General features: G+C 37.6%; 3 protein-coding genes across 3 annotated transcripts; 1 reads left to right on the top strand and 2 right to left on the bottom strand.

The window, feature by feature from the left end:
- Positions 1 to 8,779: 8,779 nt before the first annotated feature.
- Positions 8,780 to 10,964, bottom strand: LOC18101475 (GDSL esterase/lipase At4g16230). The gene is made up of 5 exons (XM_006379643.3): positions 10,589 to 10,964; positions 10,327 to 10,457; positions 9,738 to 9,983; positions 9,375 to 9,630; positions 8,780 to 9,288 (listed from the first exon to the last, which is right to left on the bottom strand). The coding sequence occupies exons 1-5, from the start codon at positions 10,839 to 10,841 to the stop codon at positions 9,065 to 9,067; spliced, it is 1,110 nt and encodes a 369-aa protein (XP_006379705.3). The 5' UTR covers positions 10,842 to 10,964; the 3' UTR covers positions 8,780 to 9,064.
- A 2,438-nt stretch (positions 10,965 to 13,402) lies between these two features.
- Positions 13,403 to 15,278, bottom strand: LOC7485899 (GDSL esterase/lipase At4g16230). Its single transcript, XM_006379644.3, has 5 exons — positions 14,841 to 15,278; positions 14,634 to 14,764; positions 14,213 to 14,434; positions 13,865 to 14,120; positions 13,403 to 13,766 (listed from the first exon to the last, which is right to left on the bottom strand). Exons 1-5 carry the CDS (start codon positions 15,139 to 15,141, stop codon positions 13,537 to 13,539), a joined length of 1,140 nt encoding a protein of 379 aa, XP_006379706.2. The 5' UTR covers positions 15,142 to 15,278; the 3' UTR covers positions 13,403 to 13,536.
- Positions 15,279 to 16,678: 1,400 nt separating this feature from the next.
- LOC7485900 (probable pectinesterase 67) lies at positions 16,679 to 18,519 on the top strand. The gene is made up of 5 exons (XM_002311345.4): positions 16,679 to 17,059; positions 17,170 to 17,332; positions 17,446 to 17,652; positions 17,746 to 17,990; positions 18,089 to 18,519. The coding sequence occupies exons 1-5, from the start codon at positions 16,773 to 16,775 to the stop codon at positions 18,243 to 18,245; spliced, it is 1,059 nt and encodes a 352-aa protein (XP_002311381.2). The 5' UTR covers positions 16,679 to 16,772; the 3' UTR covers positions 18,246 to 18,519.
- Positions 18,520 to 18,711: the final 192 nt, after the last annotated feature.

Genomic DNA, 18,711 nt, shown 5'->3' on the forward strand with positions numbered 1-18,711 from the left:
ATAAAAAAATTAAAATTTAAAGAATAAATGATTGGAAAAAAAAACTGTTTAGAGTCAAAACTTTCATTTTACTCCAATAGCAGAATCGTTGTTGGTGACCATGTTAAGCGTATTTCCTTTAAAAAGAGAGAGTCCAAAATACAACCATCAGCATGATTGTCCATTTCTACATTAGATTAAGAAAAAACAGAAAATCAATAAGAACAAAATTCCTGGTATAATTTTTCCAAGCGAATCAATATAAAAGTAAAAGAAACGGGTGGGTGAGGATCAGTTGTTCTCTTCTTAATTAAGAGGAGATTTGGTATTGTGTTTCTACCTGCGTTTCGTCCAAATTTGAATTTTTTTTTTTGTTAAAATTAAGTGCGGTTTGTACTTTTTGGATCGTTTTGATGTGCTGATGTCAAAAATGATTTTTAAAAAATAAAAAAACATCATTGGCATGCATTTCGGCACGAAAAACTATTTAAAAAGCACCCGCAACCACACTGTAAATGTCCTTTCCTTTTCCTTTTGGTAGATGAGGCTGCGTTTTGCCGCCACTATAATTTATAGCGGTTTGGCTAAACAAGTTAACGTCTGATTTAGAGATGGGTCCACTAAAAATTGAGTTCACGCCGCAGTTTTTGCTAAAACTAAAAATTACTGTTTTTTTATTAATTTTGCTAGCATTCTGCACCATTTATTTTTTTAAAGTTAAATGGCGCAGGTTTTGCTAAAGCTAAAAATTACTGTTTTTTGTTATTTTTGCTAGTATTCTGCACTGTTTATCTTCTTAAAGCTAAAAATATTGTTCTTGCAGAGTTTTAATTCAGAGAGTGTGTGGAAGTGGTTGGGAGCAGAGGGGAAAAATTAGGTGGTTCAAAATAATCATGCGGGATCCCAATTTTTTTCAGAGGTATTTTTCATGACTTTCCTGCAGTTCACTTTTGTAACGTGAACGTTCACATTACAAAAGTGAACTGAGAGTGAATTAAACTTTGTATACAAAAATGTGCCAAAGTGAATAGTAAAAAGTTTTGTTTTTATTTTTAATTGTATTTTATTCAAAAAATTAGTGTTTAATATTATTTGTAACAAACTGAAGGAGAAGGTAAATGATGAAGAGAGCTTTTACACGAAGGATTTGAGAAGCTTATTTGCATTCAGCTCACTTAATAATAGTCATGTACAGTATTGCTTATATACAATTAATCTTAACAAACTATTTTGTCTCTTATGATGGAGGGGCCCTTAACTAATTGATCTAAACAGAATTCATTTGGTTGCAGCACATTTGTGCTGCTAGTGTGGTGCTGGCAGTCTGTTTAATTGTTGCTTGATTTACGCTGCATGGCACGCTGCATGGCATGCTGTTGATGATGTTTGTTGCTGCTGTTACTCTGCTGGTGTGATGCTGGCCATGCTCTTTATTTGTTGCGTTGATGGACGTTGCAGGGCACTCTTCTGATGTGGTCTCTAATATCCCCCCACAAGATGGAGAATAGATATTAACTATTCCCATGTTGGACAGATGCTGGTGTAGAATAGAAGAAGGAAGAGCTTTTGTAAAAATGTCTGCAAGCTGTCTATGAGAAGCAACATGAGCAGTGGTGATGAGGCCGACTTGTATCTTGTCACGAATGAGATGGCAGTCCAGTTCAATATGCTTTGTCCGTTCGTGAAAGACTGGATTGGCAGCAATGTGAAGAGCAGCTTGATTATCACAGTAAAGTTGAGCAGCTTGAGGATGAGAAAGACAGAGGTCCTGAAGGAGATATCGCAGCCAAGTTAATTCTGAGCAAGTGGAAGCCATAGAGCGGTATTCGGCCTCAGCTGATGAGCGGGAGACAACAGATTGTTTCTTGGATTTCCAAGAAATGAGAGAGTCTCCAAGAAATATGCAATAACCCGTGACTGATCTTCTAGTGTCAGGGCAGGAAGCCCAATCAGAGTCACAGAATGCTTTGAGTTGAATCTGTGAGGAAGAAGGTAATAAAATACCTTGTCCAGGTGCAGATTTAATGTATCGAAGAACACGATAAGCTGTGGCGAGATGTATGCTGGTAGGTGTGTCCATATATTGACTGAGGATCTGGACAGGATAAGAAATATCGGGCCTAGTGATCGTGAGGTACAAAAGGCGACCAATAAGACGACGATATGAGCTGGGATCTGATAAAGGAGCTCCAGATGTTTTGGTGAGCTTAAAGTTCTGCTCGAGAGGCAGCTTGAGGGGTTTGCTGGCCAAGGTTCCTGAATCAGCCAAGATGTCTAAGGCATACTTCCTCTGACATAAATGAATACCTTTGGATGATCGAGCAACTTCTAAACCAAGAAAGTAGCGTAAGCAGCCAAGTTCTTTGATTTTAAAGTGTTTGTGTAGGAAGGATTTAAGAGATGCAATGGAAGAGGAACAATTGCCAGCAACAATTATATCATCAACATAAACCAGTAAGGCAGTAAACGAATTGTTATCCACTTTAGTAAAAAGGCTATAATCGGCTTTGGATTGTGTAAAACCAAAAGCAATGAGAGAAAGAGAAAATTTGGAATACCACTGGCGTGAGGCTTGCTTGAGTCCATATAGACTTTTGAGAAGTTTGCAGACTTGATTGGCCCCGCCTACAGAATAACCAGGTGGTTTGCACATATATATTTCTTCTTTCAAGTCACCATGAAGAAAGGCATTGTTGACGTCAAATTGTAAGAGACACCATCCTTTGATTGCTGCAATGGAGAGTAAGACCCTGACAGTAACAAGTTTTGCAACAGGAGAGAAAGTTTCGGTGTAATCAATACCTTCCTTCTGTGTGAAACCCTTGGCAACAAGTCTGGCTTTCAATCTCTCAATAGTTCCATCAGCAAGGAATTTAGTCTTGTAAACATACTTGCAGTCAATGGCTGATTTTCCAGGAGGGAGGTCAGTGACAATCCAGGTGTGATTTTGTTCCAAGGCAAATAATTCATCACTCATAGCTTTGCACCAGCCAGGATGTGTTACAGCTTGTTTATATGTGATAGGATCAGCATGAATGGAGAGGGAACTAGAAAAGGCAGTGAATGATGGAGAACAGTGTTTATAAGAAATAAAGTTTGCCAAGGAGTAGATATTACCAGTGTTGGGAGTCTCAGACTTGGACAATGATTGAGAAGGCACAGTAAGTGAGGACTGGTTGCAATGGAAGTCATGTAGATATTGTGGTGCTCTTCGGACCCTGGTAGTTCTGCGAGGGACTTCATCAGGAGAGACACCAGGCAAAATAGCAGGAGTGGAAGATGGAGATTCAGATGAAGGGCCTGTTGTGGAGATGACAGAATCGTTTATGACCGGTGAGGGTATATTGTGGAGAGATACATGTATGTTAGAAGGAGCTAAATCATTGGGTGTAGGTTGAGAAGGGATGACAGGAAAATCTAGAGTGTCAGGTAAAGGCTTAGTAAAAACACAGGTTGGGTTGTCAGATGAATCATTGGAGAGGTGAGGTAAGGATTGAAATGGGAAAGTTGATTCATGGAAGGTGACGTCCCTAGATATAAAGATAGTATTGGTTTGGAGATCAAGTAATTTGTAGCCTTTTATGCCAAAAGGATATCCAAGAAAAACAGAAATGCGACCACGAGAATCAAATTTTGTTCTCTGGCGGGAGAGAGTGGAAGCAAAACAAAGAGAACCGAATACTCTCAAATGTGCATAAGAGGGTGATTTATTAAATAAGAGTTCAAATGGTGTTTTGTTTTTAAGCAAGGTGCTAGGTGTGCGATTAATGAGATATGTGGCAGTTAAGACACAATCACTCCAATATTGGAGAGGGAGATTGGCCTGAAATCTTAAAGCTTGGGCAACATTAAGGAGGTGCTGGTGTTTGCGCTCTACAAGCCCATTTTGCTGAGGTGTTTCGACACAAGTAGTTTGGTGAATGATGCCTTTGGTATGGAAAAAGTCTTTCATGTGAAATTCCCCTCCATTATCACTGCGTAAAATTTTAATCCTATAGTTGAATTGGTTTTCAACTAAGTTGGCAAAGGATTCTATGTTATGTTTAGTGTCAGCTTTAGTGGGAAGGAGATAAAGCCATGTGCTGCGAGTGAAAGAATCAACCAAGGTCAGAAAGTATTTGAAACCATCATAGGAAGGCATGGAACATGGCCCCCAAAGATCGCAATGCACAATTTCAAAAGGCTGGGAGGCATGCTGCTTGCTATAGGAAAAAGGCAATCGATGAAATTTTGCTAAGGGACAAACATAGCAAGGTTGTTTACTGATATTTGAGATGTTGTTCTTGACTACAGGGTCTAGAATTAAAGACATAACAGGGGAGGATGGATGTCCTAGACGACAGTGCCATAAATTGGTAGTAGTGTGGTGCTGGGAAACAGAAGCTGCAACAGAGCTTGTAGAAAACTGAGATAGTGTATTGGCCAGGAGAGAAGGGGAGACGTTGGTGTTGACAAAATGATAGAGTCCATTCCTCACTTCACCCTTCCCAATCGTTGTCCAAGAGAAAAGGTCCTGAATAACACAGAGATTAGAGAGAAAGATGATAGAACATGTAAGATTAGTCGTCAGCTTTTTGACAGAGATCAAATTAAAAGTAAAAGAAGGAACACACAAAACTTGTGTGAGGCAAATAGAGGGAGTTAACTGGATGGTGCCAGTGTGTGTAGCAGGAACATGCGTTCCATTTGGTAATGCAACAGAATGAGAGGCAGTAGAGACAATGGTAGTGAAAAAGGAGGGGCAGCAGACCATATGGTCTGTTGCGCCTGTGTCAATGATCCAAGGTATAGGATGGGATGAGGATGTAGTGTGTGTGAGAGCATTTAAACAGTAGGATATACCAGAGATATGAGAAGTGAGAGGTGTATGAAGTCGTGATGAGGTCTGAGCAGTGGTAGATGTCCCTGGTGGAAGCAGAGCCATGAGTTGATTGTATTGATCCTTAGTTAAACCAATGCGAGTGTCACTGATATCTGCAATATTGGTAGCAGGAGTGGAAATTGACTGTGCTGCAAGAACATGAGAACTTCTGGACTTAGTGAATAATTTGTGGCCAGGAGGGTAGCCATGCAACTTGTAACATTTTTCTACTGTGTGGCCAGTGAAGTTGCAATGTGAACATATAGGGGCTTCAGTATTGCCAACTTTGAAGCAAGTTTCAAGTGTGTGTCCAGTAATTTTGCAGTGAGTGCAGTAGGTTCTTTCCTTTTTGTATTTAGAATGGGATGGAAACTTGGTAGTGAAGGAGGAGGGTTTTCTAATGGCAAAAGCCATAGCATCATGTTGTGTGGAGTTAGAGGTAAGCTGATGCTGGCGTTCTTGCTGTTGTATGATAGAAAAAACTCGAGTAATGGTGGGGATGGGGTCAAGCAGCATGATTTGATCTCGTATGGGAGAATAGGAGTCGTTTAAACCCATCAAAAATTGGAAAACACAGTCTCGTTGATAACGTTCAGATATAGTCTTCATGGTGCCGCAACTACAAGATGGTATGGGATCATAGATCAATGTTTCATCCCAAAGGGTTTTGAGCTTGCCATAGTAAACACTCACAGGATCAGTTTCTTGTGAGAGGTTAGCTAAACTCTTTCGCAGCTGGTAAATGCGTGGGCCATTTTGATGAGAGAATTTGTCCTGTAGGTCGAGCCAAATGTCTCGAGCACTGTCGACAAATGCTATGCTGGACCTGATAGAGTTGCTGATGGAGTTCTGGAGCCATGAAACCACCATGTCATTACATCGCTCAAACAAATCAAAGAGAGGATCTTCTTGATCAGTTGGCTGGCTAATAGTTCCTGTGATGAATGCTAATTTGTTCTTGGCACGAAGAGCTCTTCGCATTGCACGAGACCAGGTTGCATAGTTGTCGCCAGTGAGTAAGTCTGTGACCAAAATTATGCTGGATTGTCACCAGTATCTAACCGAAAGGGATTGTCGTGACTGTGAAGGTTCAAATATTGATTAGCATTTTGTGTATGGTTGGTGTTTGGGTTATGTGGTGTGTTTGGGGAAGATTGATCTTCCAATGAAGTCTCCATGGATAAAGCTCTCTAAAGCTCTGATACCATGTAACAAACTGAAGGAGAAGGTAAATGATGAAGAGAGCTTTTACACGAAGGATTTGAGAAGCTTATTTGCATTCAGCTCACTTAATAATAGTCATGTACAGTATTGCTTATATACAATTAATCTTAACAAACTATTTTGTCTCTTATGATGGAGGGGCCCTTAACTAATTGATCTAAACAGAATTCATTTGGTTGCAGCACATTTGTGCTGCTAGTGTGGTGCTGGCAGTCTGTTTAATTGTTGCTTGATTTACGCTGCATGGCATGCTGTTGATGATGTTTGTTGCTGCTGTTACTCTGCTGGTGTGATGCTGGCCATGCTCTTTATTTGTTGCGTTGATGGACGCTGCAGGGCACTCTTCTGATGTGGTCTTTAATATTATTTAATAACACTATATAAATTAGAAAAAGATCGTATGATGGCGTAACATTTACAGAATTTGATCGTAATCCTAATTTTGTTCATGATGATATTTTACCTGATTTTGTTGCACGCTCAAAAAACCATGAAAACTGTAGTGATGGAATTGTAAATGGTTTAATGGAAAAATAAAAAAATTTTATATAAGTATTATTTTTATTTTATGATGTAATAGCAATAGTTAAATCTACAATTCTTAAATTAAAAACCATCAATATTAATATATATATTTTTTAGTTATTTTATAACCTCAATTTACTTTTTGTTCAACCTCAATTTCAATCACCGTTTTAACCAAACATGTATAAATACCAAACCAACCTCAACTAAAAGAACTTTTATAAAACAATTTTTTTCAAATCATAACCACAAAAATTACCACAATACCAAACACACAGTTACTGTTGTCAACCTTGACTGCGGCGATACCAAAGTTTGGAAGGATATCTGAAGGATGGATTTCGGAGGTTTTTGAAATATTTTGTTTTACTAGTTTTGGCCCCTTTGGGAGTGATTCAAAAGGCCTTGGCTATTCTTCCTAATAGGTTTCTAATAAAAAAAGAAGAAAAGAAAATCAGATGCAGGAAGATTATGAGATTATTGGAGGCAAGAGTAATTGCACTGGTTATAAAAATCTAGAGTCGAGTGGATTTGTTTAGGGGATAAGAATTCTAGATTTTTTCATGCCACCATCGTGATTTGTGGAAAGAGAAACCGTGTTGGATCCCTGCGCAATGATAAGGGAGATGGGGTTTCGACTTTCGAATACTACTAGTATTCAGCGTACAGTATGAAATCTTAATAAGGTTTTATTTTCGAAGGAGGTGGTGGCTCGACCACCTTCTTTTCCTATTAGAGGCGCTTTTCCTTCAGCGGATGCTGTTATGTCCAGTTTGAGTAGTCCAGTTGTGCATGATGACGCCCAAAGTGCTTTATTTGATATGGGTGCTCATAAAGCTGCAGGTCCTGATGGCTTCCATGCTCATTTCTTCCAAGCTCAATGGAAGGTAGGAGGTATTGTTGAAATTGTTCAAAATGTTTTCCGGGGAAAGAAAGATATTTCTCGGGTTAATGAGACTTTTCTTAATCTAATTCCAAAAGTACAGAGGCCAGTGTATGTTGCTCAATCTCGCCAAATTGGTTTATGCAATGTGACTTGTAAAATTGACAACCAAAACATTGGTAAATAAGATGAAGTTGCTCCTTCCTTCCATTATTAGTCCGCAGCAAAATTGTTTCATGCTGAGTAGACGAATTAATGATAATGTCATTGTGGCTCAGAAGGTTATCAATTCTATGCATAAATTACGCAGGAGGAAGGGATTCATGGCTATAAAGGTGGATTTAGAGAAGGCCTGTGACTGTTTAAGCTGGAATTTCGTTCAGGATAGCGGTGGAAGATGTAGGTTTCCCTCCTGAATTCGTTGGGATAGGAACACCAGCAAAAGACTGTACAATTCAGTACGATATTTTCAGATCTTTAACCAAAGCCTCTCTTGTGTACAATTAGATGGCCATCATGCATCTCCTGCCACAATAGATAGGTTAAAATGCAACCAGATCTTTGGGGCTAGAAATTATAGCGCAACACCAGCATATAATCAGCCCAGAACAACACATCCTAGTGTCAGTGAAACTCTCTCTCTCTCTCTCTCTCCCCCTCCCTCCCTGTATTCATGGCATCCTCATGCTAGTTTTCACATACCACTGAGTCTTTCCTTAATTGGATCTCAATCAATCATGTGCATCCAAATTAATACATTCATCAGATTTTTTTTCTGTACACATTATTTGGACTTGAACTTAAAATAATAATAGTTGTCTGTGCTATATGCATCACAACTAGTGGCCACTCGGTTGCTCATAAAGTTGAGCATCAATTCCATTTATCAAGAATACCATCCATGAAATAAACTCTCACTGGTCATTACTCACTGCTAAGCACTCGCTAGTATACTGCTCCCATACTGTAGGCGGCTGCTCTGATCAGGTTGGTTAATGGTTACATGGATGGTTCTTCTTGAGTCTTTTTCTTCGGGGAGAGAGCACCAGTTACTACCGTGAACTACAGGTCACATTAAAGGGCTTGCAGAATTGCCCTTGGCAGAGGATTAATTAATGTCAGCAATCAAGTTAGATGCAGCAAAAAAAATTGATTTCTCTGCTGTTTCAGCCTGTGAGAAATAAGAGATAAGGAGTGGCTACAAAGACATGATGTGAAATTATATTGCATAGGAAAGTGTGAGCTATTTAAGATAGGAGCTCAAGTTATATATATATATATATATATATATATATATATATGTTGCCTTTAAAGAAGTTATGATGAGCTTTGAACTTGGTCACAGGTCAATCCAGTCAAACTCATGAATAGCTTCTTTTCTTGTTTTTGATTCACCCAGTGAACAGAGAAGAATGCTGAAGAATCTAAATTTTGAGGCCGTTCTAACAATTAACTATTTTCCTCTTCTGTGATGGCTATATAAAATAATATTTTCTATTAACCGATACAATTATTTAACAGTCCAAAAGTACAATTTCTTGGTAAACTTACTTCTGCCTGGAAGAGGGTTAATTGCTCTCATTTGACTTGATTCAAATTGTAGCGAGCCGACGAATGTTCAGCGGTGAAATGTCATTGGAGTCACCATCTAATAGCCGTTTCGCTATGATCACATTAGCAGCGTCAGAAGGATGGTATGGATCCCAGAAAACGTACTTGGACCTGTCGAAGCAAACTTTTGATGAAGGGCCACATGGTATCAGACCACCAAAGTGCCCGGCAGCATAGCAGCATGATGCATTTGCGTTCTCAAATCCTGCAAAACAAAATTACAAATCTTATTTCTGAATAGAACACAAACACCATCTACGTACTCATCCAAAAACGATCGAGATGTCAGACCATATGATCTATAATTTTGCAGGATGTCATTGACAATGCGGTAAACATCTGCGTAAACAAAATTTGATCCCTCCAGATTTGCACCAAGTTCAGTGACAAGGCTTCTTAACTCTGTGTTATATAGCTGGGCTATCTGATTGGAAAAACTAACACAGTTGTCTCCTGCGGCTGGATTTGTATCTCTCTGATATGGTATACACCCAAATGGACCGACATTTGCCACAAGAATCTTTCTAGCACCCAAATTGTAGAGCCTCTGCAAATAGTATGGAGCTAGCTATTTATAGGATTCCAGAATTGGTCTAATACATCGAAAATTAAGGGTCTAATTAAACATATATAGTTGCAAGGAACTTTTTTTACCGTGAGTTGTAATCTGAATCTTGCCACCATGGTATCTACAAACACGTCTGGAGCTACCACCTTCTGCTCTACGGCTGAGACGACTGGTGTCAAGTAGTTGTTGATAAAATCGTTTGAGCCAATAACAACTGCGAAGAGAGACATTTTAAGCAGACTCAGAGTTGCAGGAGCACCAATGCTTGCAATTATGCCTTGCCTGGTGTTTGCGAAGTTATCAATCTGCGCATCCAAGTTGATCCGACCACCCTATAGATTATGCATAGAATGCTTATCACATGAATTCACCAGGCTAAAATAGAGGTGCAGCAACTTTTTTTAAAATGCACTTTCAAGTTTGAGGTTTTCTAAAAAATCTAACCCCACACTTAACATTGAAAAGATTAAAAAAAAAAACAATCATTCAAAAACTATGGAAGTACAAATTCGTTCATCGATTCTGAGACTTTTTATAGAAGCATTAACTGTCTTAATTAAAAGCTTTCAAAAAACTTCGAAGCTGAGTTGATTTTGTCTATTCAGTGATTCACTTTCAAGCATGCATACATTCTGAAAAATTAAAATATTCGATTGAATCAAACAGAAAACTTACAAAAATCTTTCCAGTGTAATTAAGAATTCCACCTCCACCAGAAGCATAATTGACACCCCTCAAAACCACAGATCCCACTGTTGTAGGAGCCAAGAAAGGAGGAGTGAAATCTTCAAAACCCAATTCCTGACCTGTTAGTTAAACAAAGTTTTGATATAACGATGAGGAAATGAGATCATTTATCTGCTTCACTATCAGGCTGAGTCATTATTTAGGCACTGCAGTAGTAGCTATCAATCAGAAATAAGAGAAATGAACTTGCCTATAATGTCAGCAATGGTTCTTCCATTGGTGTACCTTCCTGTTGGCCTTCCAAAATCAATCCCATTTGGGATGTAGTTAGCTTTAGACAGTGACACGATGTAGTTGTTGTTTCCAGCATCAACCAAGGAGTCACCAAGAATAAAATTCGCAGGAACAGTACTGTTTGCAATGCTGACCCTTGACAATACAAAGATTGTCAGTACTTGAGACATTATCCACGCATTTCCTCGTTTATTTAAGAGGATATCCATGACGGAAAAGACAACGAGATATGCGTAACTATTGATTCTTGAGGGTCCTGTTGCTGTTAAATACTAGAGCTCAAAAAACTTGCAACAAAAAGCAGATCACAGGTATTCAAGAACGCAAGGACAAGGTAGAACATTATCGAATAGAATTGAATGTGATTTAACTGTGGGAACTTGTTTATATGGCAAATCAATTAATTCGAAAGGTTGAGAGCAATTATGTGAAAGTCATATTTTATTTTATTTTATTTTCGTGTCTTAATTTCCAAAATCATCAAAACTAAAAAGTAGGTTTCAATCAAAAGACAAACAGGATGCGCAACCGTTAACCATCCTAATAAATCTTATCAGATGGGACACTTCACTCTTGTTTCGAATATCAAAACATGTGCAATCTGATCAGCCAAGGCCTAGGCTGGAGCTCTCATATCCCTATACTTGAAAGAACTTTAATCCTTATCTTTCCTAGACTTTCTCTAAAAGGATAAATCGCAATGAAATGGAAGGGTGGCAATAATTACAGATACCCATTTGCAATTGCATAGACTCACTTCTGTCCATTCAATAAAAATTTATAAATTACACACAGTCCCTCGCATTTAACTTTCTTTCAAGCTACTCCATTAAACTTAGGAGCTTGCAATTCATATGAAAGACTGAAACTATCACCAGCCACTCAATTTGGCTCTCAGTCATGTCGCCAAAACATGCTCCATTTCAGTCCCAAAATCGTTTGATTTTCTTCCAGGTTTTATGCTATTCAATTCATGGGAAAGTCTCAAGACTTTCAAATATATGAAAATGGATGGTAGTTTGAAATGGATTTAAGAAATACACGGCGATGGCCCTCTTGAAAATGAAAGAAAAATAAGTAAACTATAACATTGAATGCCCTGCAGAATCAGCACCGAGCCCGTGTGTATAAATTATAAACTATGAAGCAAATCCTTAAGAGTTTTCACGCAAAATATATTGGAGACTGAGGCACAGTGAATGAATCTGTGCTTAGCTCAAAAGGCAAAGCGTATTGATTTTTCTAACTACCTTCACGCCTCTTCAAATTCCAAACCTATGAGCTGCCCCGTGTTAGGAATTTAATGCGGTCACTTAAAAATAGCAAATAGATTTTAAGTTCCATTGATATTGATTTGTATGAGCTCATTAAGCTGGTTGATTATATGCCCACCCTCCCAATTGTGCGTGCGTGTTGGGGGTGGTAATTACTATTCTGGGCTAACTTCTTCATCTAATTTTGTATGAGCTCATTGGCTAGGGTTGTGGGCTTACAAATTAAAGCTCCCTTCATGCAATAATATTCTTCATTGGTGCAGTAGAAAAGATGAATGAATTATAGATTGTGACAGAACTGCGAACCAACCAAGTACTGTAACATTTATTTCTAAGTCTAACAAATAACTGTCCACAACTTAACACATGGTGTGAGGTATTTCGTTCAATTGTTTGTCGGAAACTTCCAGTCTTGCCTCCGGGAAAAGTCCATCCTGAATCTGGCAACCCTAGTTGTTCCCTTGGAGAAGAAACAGGGAAGGGTTTGGCTTAATTTTTGACAGGCACTGCGTGTGGTTTTGTTCATTCAATGAAATTCATTCTAAATTCAAAACCAATAAAATAGAACGTGAAACGATGATGCATATAAATCTATCCCATAATATTCCGATTAATTGTATATTTGGGGCAATGTTTTTTTTTTTTTTAACGTGGATGTCCGAGATAGCTTACGTGTACCTCGACTAATCTCACGGACTCTGAAGTTAACGACCATGTAAGCTTTCAGTGACTATTATATTAGCAACCTCAAAGTTCTATATTTTTTAAATGTGGTCACTTTATGTTTCTTTTAGTTGGTCCACTTATTTAAGAAGGTTTTTAATGTGGCGCCTTCATCTAATTTATTATTGATTCTTGACATTTAGTCTGGCATACACTTGGACAGGTGTCGAATTTTTCTAACATGTTATAAGAAATTAATGATAAATTGGAAGGAAGTGGGATGGAGGAGGGATTACATTAAAAGATTTTCTAGAGTAAATGGAACGACTAATTAAAAAAAGAATAGAGGGACTATCTTAAGAAAATGTTAAGAGTATAGGGACTCAATATACTACTAAACTCCTAATATTCTCTCATGTAAAACGCGGCAGGAAGCCAGGAACCACATCTAAGACACCACTCCAACTATCTCTTATGTTATGGTCGGTCCTCCATTTATAAAATATTCTAATTACACCCTTGATTTAACGCAATTGACACACTGGAGACCTTTTATCCATTCACGTCAATCAGTTTCTACCATCACATGCACATGTTATGACTACATGCAACATATCTCTTTTCCATAAAATTCTTTCTAATGCGAGGAGAGAACTTGAATCTTTGATGACAAAACTGTTACTCCAGAGAAAAAAGGTCCTTTGATCACAAAAATGTAGTCCATGCATGACTAACAGTATTCATAAGATAGGAAAGATAAGTCATGAAACTAATTAACTAGCTTTAGGAGCACCCGCCTGTATGTTCGTATCTGTACCATTGCACAAGAAAGATCATGCGCAGCTGGAATTTTTTCCGAATTCATATTTTGATTAATAGACCATACCGTGTTCGTTTTATAGCATCACAGAATCCAGAAGACAAATAAACAGAGCAGCTCAAAATCCGTCTTATCGCAGTAAACAGTTCAATAATTCAGAAGCTGCCTAATGTTCATAGGTGAAATATAATTCAAGTCACCATCCATCATATGTTTCGCTATGATTTCGTAAGAAGTTTCGGTTAGATGGAATGGATCCCAGAACACATACTTGGATCTGTCGGGACAAACTTGAGATAGAATTCCGCATGGAATTAAACCCCCATGTAGTCCAGCTCCAGCAATATGACAGCACGCCGAATCTGCAACTTCAAAGTCTGTAAAAAAATAGAGGTTCTGCCTGTCAGAAAATTTAAGATCATCCAACGTCGACGGAAAATGTTTGTTGCAAAGGGAATTCACTCATTCGGTATACCATATGATGTCATGTAGTTATTGAGAATATCATCTAGCATTGCATAAACATTTGCACAAATAAAAGTTGATGCCTCGAGATTTTTGGTGAGTTCCGCTAGCAGGCTATTCAATCGGCTATTGAATAACTGTGCTTTCTGATTCATGACAGCAACACAGCTATCTACAGATGAATGTAGATCTCTAACGAAAGGGATGCATCCAACAGCAGCAGAATTTGTAACTATAAACTTTCTGGCATCCAGATTGTAGAGTCTCTGCACCCAAAGTTTACATCTCGTGTTCTAAGAAAGTTATGCAAAACTTAAGATGAAAGTTATCAAAATAAGGGAGCACAGGAAAATCTTACAACAAGTTGTGATTTGAATCTTGAAATTATAGTGTCAAGTAATGTATTCCAAGATGATGAATTCTGCCATTGGCTAAATATGATGTCATTTGAGCCAATTGAAACAAAAAAGATAGCCTGTTTAAACTGCTCTTTAGCTGCTTGTGAACCGATTCTTGAGATGATGTCTTGTCTAGTCTTTACGAAGTTGCTGATTTGTGTGTCCAAGTGGATTTGATGACCCTGTCATTAATGAAATAGAGTAGTGCTATTATGTCACTGTAAAACATTAATTACATGCTTTGGACTTTGGAGAGATTCTTTGATGGATTTCGCTAAACTGATTTCCTTAAACAGCCCGAAAGAGTTTTCGAAAATTTGATCAACTTCAACCACACTTTGTTAAAGATGAAACCTATTTTCAATGGAACAGAAAGCTTACGAAGAACCGTTCAGTATCATTTAAAATTCCCGATGCTGAAGAAGCATAATTGACACCCTTCAGAATCACATCTCCAGTGGTTGTCGGAGCCAGGTAAGGAGGAGTTAAACTAGGCAACCCCACTTCTTCTCCTGCCAAAACAAAATAAATTAAATAAAGGGAAAGTACAGCTAATAACTAGTGGAAAGAAACAGCAATAATACTTGCCTAAGATATCAGTTACCATTCTACCATTTGTAAATCGCCCAGATGGAATTCCTATTGGATTCCCAAAATCAATCCCATTAGGAAAATTTGCTTTTGCTGCTGTATTAATGTAGAAGTTGTTTCCTGCATCAACCAGTGAATCTCCAAATATATAAAGAGCAGGAGGATCCTTTGCTGAGCAGATACTGAACAAAAAAGAGGCTGTTGCCATATGCAGTATCACACCTATAACAACGCATCTTCCTGATACAAAACCCATCAACAGTCCTCTGGGACATAAGAGAGGAAATGACTTGTTCATTGATTCTGAATCACACAATTTGCATCAGAGGAGACTGTAAATGATACTTAAGGCCATTCTAAAATGCAAGTGTCAATGTTATAATCTCCTTTCTCTGAACCTTCTCTCAGGACTGATGAAAATAGAAGGATATGAGGTCAGGCAACCAGTAAAGTCACATGACAGGCAACATCAACTTCTGACCAGGTCCATACCCTACCATGATGGGAGCTTGGAAGCGTAAAATCGATGTGGTCATAATTCACATGATACACAACGTACTAAGTCAGTTACATATAGCAAGGTCTGTTACCTTAAGCTTGTCTGTTACTACTTTTGGATTGAGATTGAATTATTCTTTGATACGGTATGATAACTTTATTCATCAAGTTATCATAAATTTGAATAAACTTCTTCATTTTATTTGATAAAATTAAACATAAAATGATGATAAATGTATAAAAATTTCAAGTTTAAGAGCTTTAACTTAAATAAATATATTAAAAAATAATATAAATTCAACCTACGCACCAGCGAATTGTTCTTTCTACCTGCTAAGGATCTCTTACATCATATGATGCTTCTGTCAGGAATAACTGCTTGGTGGACCATATGTGAAACTGTCAAATTTGTGGCTAGCTCAAAAGTGAAACTGGTTAAGTTGGATGTGCCAATAGAAAGACGACGTGCCAATAGAAAGTTTGGATGTGCCAATAGAAAGGATGTGCCAATAGCACCTCCCGCAAGTTAATACAACTAGGATAAGTTGAGATCCTGTGTTAGGTACTCATTCCTATAATTCATATATGCACATAATTAGTAATTAAACATGAAATTTACTCGGATCATAATTTAATTTGGCAACCAATTTAAGTTTGGATAAAAAAAAATAAAAAAATTAAGGAGACTTTCGTATATTAAGTTTGAGATTTCTAATTAAAAACTTAAATCAGAGAAGGGATCTAAGTAATTTGGCTTTAAACCCGATCACATGCAAATAAATTCATAAAAAAAATAATAAAAAAGGTATTTTAAATAATTTTTTTATTAAAGTTATGTATAAATATAATTAGCGCAATTGATTTGTATAAATTTGAAGAGAAAAAGAAATCGAAAAGAAAACCTCCTAGGTTACAATATATTTATTTTTAATGGGTTGGTTTTTTACTATAAAAAGAAAAAAAAACACTATAAATAGCAATAAGTTGTTAGTTTGTTTAACAGTACCTATAAATAGCAACCGAGAACTGCATTATCATCCCAATTTAGCCTAAGAAGCATAAACATAAACAGCTTTATTCATCGACGCAGCTGATGTTTCGGTTTAAAATTATTACTTCGAATGAATATGGTCTCAATTATACTGTTACCAAAAAATAAAAAGAAAAGGAAAAAAAAATTAAACAGTAATCGCGTATGAGCCACAGAAGTTCGGGCTTCAATTAGAGCCCTTCCGAAATTATAGTTAGTTTCCTAACAACCTTTCCCGCGCTAACGCATATTAACAACATCCAATTTTAACTTTCACCTCCAAAGAACATCATAAATATCTCCTTTCTTGCTGTCTTTTTATGAACTTCCAAATATTTTTTCATCGCCCTTGACTTAGAATTGAACAAAATCCTGTTAACACGACTCTTTCCTTAAACGTCATGGCTATTTTCTCTTTGCCTCCTATTATGTCCCTAAAACCAGCCCATGTTGCTTCCTTTGCTACCATTCTAGTCCTTGCCCTATCACTTTCAGGCCATGTTGATGGCTTGACTGCACAAACAGTTATAGACTCTCCTCTGTTGACACACAAAATTGGCACCAATCGGACAATCAAGGTCGATATCAATGGCGATGGAGATTTTACGTCGGTCCAAGAGGCCATAAATGCTGTTCCTAAAAACAATTCTCAATGGATTATCATCCATCTCAGGAAAGGAGTTTACAGGTAAATAATTAATATCCCCTCTTTGTTGGTTAGTTATAATATAAATAAGGATTGAGCCATGTATAAGGTGATGATGATCTTTGAGGTTTTACAAAAAAATCTTCTACCAGAGAAAAGGTACACGTTCCCAAGAATAAGCCGTATATATTCATGAGAGGGAATGGTAAAGGAAGGACAGTCATTGTCTGGTCCCAAAGCTCTGCTAATAACAAGGCATCTGCAACATTTACCGTCGAAGCCCCCAATTTCGTTGCTTTTGGTATTAGCTTCAAGGTACATGGCCTTTAAATTCAAGTATTGGGGCCATTTTATCCATATGAATTTGCTTTTTGCGTTCCTTTAATATTTGTTGTTAGCCCTCAATGGATCTATCACTATTAATGCAGAATGAGGCACCAACAGGGATGGCTTTTACATCACAAAACCAGTCTGTGGCGGCATTTGTTGGTTCGGACATGGCTGCATTCTACCACTGTGGGTTCTACAGCACCCATAACACTTTATTTGATTACAAGGGGAGGCATTACTATGACAATTGCTACATTCAGGGCTCAATTGACTTCATCTTTGGCCGTGGCAGGTCCATTTTCCATGTGAGTGCAATCAATTGATGAGTAATTCATTTTTTTTTTATCAAAATTATAAACATAATGATTTTGTTGTTTCAAATTAACGCGGAGCTGCAGAGCTGTGAAGTCTTTGTGATTGCTGACATGAGGGTGGATATTCTTGGGTCCATTACAGCTCATAATAGGGAAACAGAAGATGACAGTGGGTTTGTTTTTATCAAAGGGAAGTTTTATGGCATTGGTAATGTGTACTTGGGAAGAGCTAAAGGTGCCTATTCCAGGGTGGTTTTTGCAAAAGCCTATCTTTCTAAGACCATTGCACCTAAGGGCTGGACAAATTGGAGCTATGCTGGCAAAACAGAGTACGAAATTTTCCATTTGCTTTGTGAATAAGCGTCCATGTTTAAATATGAGGCTTGATGACATTTCTTGTGTTCTGCTTCTTCATGAATGGAAACAGGAATCTTTACCAGGCAGAATACAAGTGCCACGGACCAGGAGCCGATCCTGAGAACCGCGCCCCTTGGTCGAAACAACTTACTGAGGAAGAAGCTAAAAGCTTCATGTCCATTGATTTCATAGATGGCAAGGAATGGCTCCCAGTTTGGCAAAATTAGGTTGTTGGCAAGCAATACAGATGCCATTGTTCTTGTTATTGCTTCATCTCGGCGCTGAATTAATTTGCGTGTCTGACTTAGATAATGTTAGAAAAATTGCAAAAGATAATGTTTAGTTTAACTATATGGATCTGCATGAACAAAAGAAAAAACAGTATTTTTACTTATTTAATTTGTAAACTTATTGTTAGAAATTACTATAACAAGTAATCAGCCTAAACATGCATGTAAGCGAATACAATATCTAAATAAATTGATTATTATACTTATTGAAGTACTTAGTATGTAAAAAGAGCTGCAAATATATTACATTGTTGTTAAAGATTATATAATTTGTCCTTCAAATTTATTGATTGCTCCTTCATGTAAATAGTCATTACCTTGCACTATTTATCAAAGTTGAATGAACTTAAAAAACAAGCTCAAAAAATTTGTATATGAAAAACTTAAAACTGAGTTCTAAAAG

This window comes from Populus trichocarpa, chromosome 8, assembly GCF_000002775.5.
Source record: "Populus trichocarpa isolate Nisqually-1 chromosome 8, P.trichocarpa_v4.1, whole genome shotgun sequence".
Lineage (NCBI taxonomy): Eukaryota > Viridiplantae > Streptophyta > Magnoliopsida > Malpighiales > Salicaceae > Populus > Populus trichocarpa.

Excerpts from the sequence above, each read along its gene's own strand:
- LOC7485900 (XM_002311345.4), top strand. The coding sequence starts at position 16,773 with ATGGCTATTTTCTCTTTGCCTCCTATTATGTCCCTAAAACCAGCCCAT. Across the intron at positions 17,333-17,445 it reads CTTTTGGTATTAGCTTCAAG|AATGAGGCACCAACAGGGAT; the intron begins GTACATGGCCTT and ends CTATTAATGCAG. Across the intron at positions 17,991-18,088 it reads AGCTATGCTGGCAAAACAGA|GAATCTTTACCAGGCAGAAT; the intron begins GTACGAAATTTT and ends GAATGGAAACAG.
- LOC18101475 (XM_006379643.3), bottom strand. The coding sequence starts at position 10,841 with ATGGATATCCTCTTAAATAAACGAGGAAATGCGTGGATAATGTCTCAA. Across the intron at positions 9,984-10,326 it reads ATTACACTGGAAAGATTTTT|GGTGGTCGGATCAACTTGGA; the intron begins GTAAGTTTTCTG and ends CATAATCTATAG. Across the intron at positions 9,289-9,374 it reads GCAAAATTATAGATCATATG|GATTTGAGAACGCAAATGCA; the intron begins GTCTGACATCTC and ends TTTGTTTTGCAG.
- LOC7485899 (XM_006379644.3), bottom strand. The coding sequence starts at position 15,141 with ATGAACAAGTCATTTCCTCTCTTATGTCCCAGAGGACTGTTGATGGGT. Across the intron at positions 14,435-14,633 it reads ATGATACTGAACGGTTCTTC|GGTCATCAAATCCACTTGGA; the intron begins GTAAGCTTTCTG and ends CATTAATGACAG. Across the intron at positions 13,767-13,864 it reads TAACTACATGACATCATATG|ACTTTGAAGTTGCAGATTCG; the intron begins GTATACCGAATG and ends ATTTTTTTACAG.